General features: G+C 45.6%; 1 protein-coding gene across 2 annotated transcripts in view; it reads left to right on the top strand.

Annotated features, from left to right (window-relative positions):
• ZNF565 (zinc finger protein 565) overlaps positions 1 to 4,970 on the top strand; it is a 39,624-nt gene that overhangs the window by 11,239 nt on the left and 23,415 nt on the right. Inside the window, exons 3-4 of one of the 2 annotated variants that reach the window (XM_006765047.2) lie at positions 2,754 to 2,895; positions 4,377 to 4,472. In XM_006765047.2, the coding sequence (XP_006765110.1) occupies positions 2,760 to 2,895; positions 4,377 to 4,472 (232 nt within the window). In that variant the 5' untranslated portion in view covers positions 2,754 to 2,759. The remainder of the gene's footprint in view (positions 1 to 2,753; positions 2,896 to 4,376; positions 4,473 to 4,970) is intronic. The other variant, XM_006765046.2, reaches the window with a different exon arrangement.

The following is a 4,970-nucleotide window of genomic DNA, read 5'->3' as shown; positions in this document are numbered from 1 at the left end:
CCTCCCCCCTCCCCGTGCACGAGTTCCGTGCACCAGGCCTCTAGTAAGACATAAAGTACAATATTATATAGCAAATAAAATCCCTGTGTTTATTTAAAATTTGCCATAACCAAAAATTGTTAATGATGTCTGACAAAAAGAAGCAGTGGGAATACTGCTGTCATTTTCAGCAGTATATTTTTTGTTGTATGGGACTGTCCTAGGTACAAAGCCTAGATAACTCAGGACACTTATCATTCCTGATGCCAGCCAGCACTAATGTCAGTAGCATACTGCTCCCCTCCCAGCCCAATCTCCCCCATTATGACAACTAGACCACCCTCTGCATGGTCCCAAGTGCATTCTGAAGAGGAAGGTAAAATCTGTGTTGAGATCCAAAGACTATGATCCTGAGTCTTCAGGATAGATTTAAAACTTCTATAAATGCTATATTTTAACACATTGTATGCGGGAAACGTATTTATACGTTTTACTTATACGTTTTACGTTGACTGGTAGTAGAGCGCGGGACACGTATTAATACGTTTTTTATAGACTAGCAGTATAAATACGTAAACTAAAGTTATCGTAATTTTACATTTGCGCAAAAAATTAGCAAAAATGGCCCGCGCCACCTGTTAGCGCGCAATAAAAACTACCCGCAAACAATGTGTTAAGATAGAGATTTATAAGACATTTTTTATCTCAAGGAAGAAAAATGGTAAAAAGGTATGCATTTTTAAAGACATTATTATTTGCTAGGCCCATGTTTGCTGTGTGTTTTGTATATGTTATTTTGTTTATTTATAAGACCCCATTTAGCTAGATTTTGCTCATTCATTGACCTTGTGGACAATAGAAGAGAGTCGGGCTATATGAAGGAGATCTTTCTTATCTGTAGCCACCAGAATATTCAAAAGCGTGTAAGCCTTTAGTCATATAAATTTGCTTCTTGTATTTCCTTAATGGCATAGGCATTCAGCCTTAGCTTGCTTGCTTGAGCACCTCCTTCCTGCAACACCCTTTTTATCTTAAAGACATGTTCCTGGATGGATCAGATTGTCAAAACCTGAACCTACTCATCAATTTTAACCTTACTAAAATTGGGACAACTAGTCATAATGTGCCTCCTATTGGGACATACAGAAAGTACACAGTACCACCTCTAACATATTCATGCCCCCTCAAAAACTATGTCAATTAGGCCTCCAGATCTAACAACATTTCACAGAAAATATGGAAGTAGAACATGATGAAGGTGCAGTTGGTTAAATCCAAAGTATGGGAAATTCTACTGATTCAGATGTTTCTTTAATAAATAGATAGTGACCTGGCTCGTTTGGCTCAATGGATAGAGCGTCGGCCTGCAGGCTGAAGAGTCCCAGGTTTGATTCTGGTCAAGGGCATGTACCTCGGTTGTAGGCTCAATCCCAGGATCCCCGCCCCTCTTTGGGGCTCGTGGGAGGCAACCAATCGATGTGTTTCTCTCTGTCTCTCCCCCTGCCTTCCACTCTTCTAAAAATGAGTAGAAAAATATCCTCAGGTGAGGATTAACAATAAATAAATAAATAAAGCAATAAAGATTATAAAGGCCTTTGGGGCCTGTTAGAGATTTGAGAAACTTTAGGAATCCTATAACAAAACACAATTTTTGGATCCGGTTTGAATCCTGATTTGAGTAAACCAACAGCAAATTACTTTTGAGAAAGTTGGGGCAATTTGAAACTTGATCTGGTTATTAGAAAATTATTGTTGCCCTAACTGGTTTCTGTCAGTGGATAGAGCATGGGCCTGAAGATCAAAGAAAATTATTATTAATTAGAGGCCCATTGCAGGAAGATTCCTTCAAAAATAGGGCTTCCTCAGGCCTATTCCTGCAAGAATAGGGCTTCCTGAGGCCGGAGCAAAGCACTGGAGAAGGGAGCTCCCTTCTCCGCCACCTCACTCCCTCCCATCTCCGCTGCCTGGCTTCCTCCCATCTCCGCTGCTGTCCCACCTGGCCACCCCGGGTCGCACACAGGAGGGCCGGATGGCGACCGGGCGGGCAGCGGATCACTGCTATCCCGCCCGGCCACCCAGGGTCGCACACGGGAGGCATGGATGGCAGCGGGGCAGGCGGGGAATGGCGCTGTCCCGCCCTGCCTGCAGTATGCAAATTACCAGCCATCTTTGTTGGGTTAATTTGCATACTTTTCTGATTGGCTGGTGGGTGTAGCAGAGGTACAGTCAATTAGCATCTTTGGCTTTTATTAGTGTGGATGTTACTAAGTATGATAATGTTATTCTGGTTATGCTTTTAACCCCTTCCCCGGCAGAAACGTGTATACTCGTTTTCACAAAATGTTCTTTTTCAGTCGTCGATGAGTATACTAAGAAAATATGGTAAAAAAATATGGTTTATAGGAAGACAAGTTACAAACTGTTTTCATAACCAGCATCAAAAATACTATATAGAACCAAAATAAAAAAATTAGTCTGAAAAAGAAACGTTTTTAACAAGAAAATTGTTGGGGAAGGGGTTAAAAAAACCTATTCTGTTAGATACTAAAGTTTTTGTGGGTGAAATACTATGATGTTGAGTATGTGGAATTTGCCTCAAAATACACCAGGGGTAGAAAATGAAAGGGAAAAGATGAAACAAGATTTGCAAACTCTTGTTAATTGTTCAAACAGGGATGGATTTATGGGGTCATTATACTATTCTCTATACTTTTGTGTAATTTTGAAAATGTTTGTAATAAATGAAAAAATTAAGAAGTCCTTTCATTTACTAGTAATGCATGTTTCAGGGATTGGTGACATTCAGGGATGTGGAAATAGAGTTCTCTCAGGAAGAATGGAAGTATCTGGAACCTGCCCAGAGGGACTTGTACAAGGATGTGACTTTGGAGAACTTTGGTAACTTAGTCTCACTAGGTAAGGATATCTATATATATAAAAGCCTAAGCGACCATCGCAACCGAACGGACGACCAAATGGGCTGCGTGGGGCAACCAAGCCAGCAGGGGGGCTAGTGAGGGGTGACCAAACAACTGAGCAGCAGGCTGCGTGGGGCTACCCGGCTGGCAGGGGGTTTAGTGAGGGGCAAACAAACAACATGCACCGGGCCTCTAGTCCTATATAGTAAAAGCCAAATATGCTAAGTGTCTGGTCGACCGATAGGCTGTTCAACCAATCAAAGTGTAATGTGGTAATGATATGCTAAGGCCACTCAACTGCTCGCTTTGACGTGCACTGACCACCAGGGGACAGACAGTCGACTGGTCGACCATTCGCTATGCGTACACTGACCACCAGGGGGCAGATGCTCTGACCAATAGGTTAGCTTGCTGCTGGACTCCGGCCAATCGGGACTGAGTGAGATGGGCCGGACATGCCCTGAAGCCCTCCTACGGTCCCTCCCCAACTGGCCAACCTCCTGCGTCTCTCCCTGGCCCCGATCGTGCATTGGTGGGGTCCCTCAGCCTGGCCTTCACCCTCTTGCAATCCAGGACCCCTCAGGGGGTGTTGGAGAGCCAGTTTCGGCCCAATCCCACAGAGGGAGCACTGCTCAGCCAGAAGCTGGGCTCAAGACTGGCGAGCACAGCTGCGGTGGCAGGAGCCTCTCCCACCTCTGCAGCTGCGCTAAGGCTTCTGGACTGCAAGAGGGCACAGGCCGGGCTGAGAGACCACCCCCCTGAGTGCACGAATTTCGTGCCCTGGGCCTCTAGTTGTGTAATAACTACACAGGCAAACAGAAACAAGGCTCCCATGAACTGCAACAGTGGGAGGCTGTTACCACCCCTGGCCGGAAGGGGTAAAGGGAGGAAACACTGCCACTGGAAGATTGTGAGAGGTAAAATCATGGAAAAGGGCCTGGCTAGCAGCAACTAAAGCTACTTCCACAATTCTTGGGTCAAAGAAGGGAGGGAGAGGGATAAATACTCTGAAGTCTGTCTCCTCCTGCCTGCTGATCTCCTACTGATGCTTTCCATCTGCCAAAACCAGTGAAAAATGATAGGGCCACTATAATACAGTTCTTTGCACGTAAGCTGTCCAGGACACAGAGCAGGGTCAGAAACAGCAAAGAATATATTGGAGGGGGGACAGAGAATAAGCACCATAATTATCAATTCCAAATACTTCAACTAGCCTTCTGGAATTTCTAGTTTCTTCAGGGTGAATATCTAGGAACACTTACAAGTTTCCAGCTGAATTTCTGCTCTCTGTTCCAAAGGAATTGTTTTGTGCTTTGTGGAAATGGAATTGGATAGTTTCATTGGCACCTCCATCTTCCCATCCTTTGGACAACCTTCACACCTTCCTTTATGTAATTGCCTTTCTTTCTTGGTAACGAAGAGACTAGGTTTGAATTTTGGAACAGCATGATCATTCCCCATTTCTCTTCCTATAAACAGGACTTTCCATTTCTAAGCCTGATATCATCTCCTTATTGGAGCGAGGGAAAGAACCCTGGATGATTGCAAATGATATAACAGGACCAAGGTGCACAGGTGAGCAAGGGTTAATCCAGTGGGGGAGGTCGTCTATATATATAAAAGCCCAGCGAACGGAACGGTGGAACCACCAGAACAACTGGTGGCTGTGACATGCACTGCAGCAGCCAACCAGCCTGATCCGGCCCCCAATAGGCCCCCAACAACCCAACCGAGGGTGTGGCTGGCCGGCCAACTGTCTGCAGCCCCTCCCCCATCCGGCCCCATCCCCGATCAGGCGTGGGGCCGGCCAACCAACTTCCTGCAGCCTCTCCTGTCCCACCGGTCTGGCCTGATAGGCCCCCATCGGGGTGGGCCAGCTGGTCTTCACCTGTGCATGAATTTGTGCACCAGGCCTCTAGTCCTATCTAATAATAGACAAACATGGTAATTAACCGTACCTCCAACACGCTTCCCATTGGCTAATCAGGGCAATATGCAAATTAACTGCCAACCAAGATGGTGTCCTGCAGCCAGGCAGCTGAAGCGAACAGGAGGCTTGCTTGCTCCAGTGAT

This window comes from Myotis davidii, unplaced genomic scaffold, assembly GCF_000327345.1.
Source record: "Myotis davidii unplaced genomic scaffold, ASM32734v1 scaffold681, whole genome shotgun sequence".
Lineage (NCBI taxonomy): Eukaryota > Metazoa > Chordata > Mammalia > Chiroptera > Vespertilionidae > Myotis > Myotis davidii.
The sequence above is the reverse complement of the archived record's forward strand: the minus strand, read 5'-3'. Positions and strand labels throughout refer to the sequence as shown.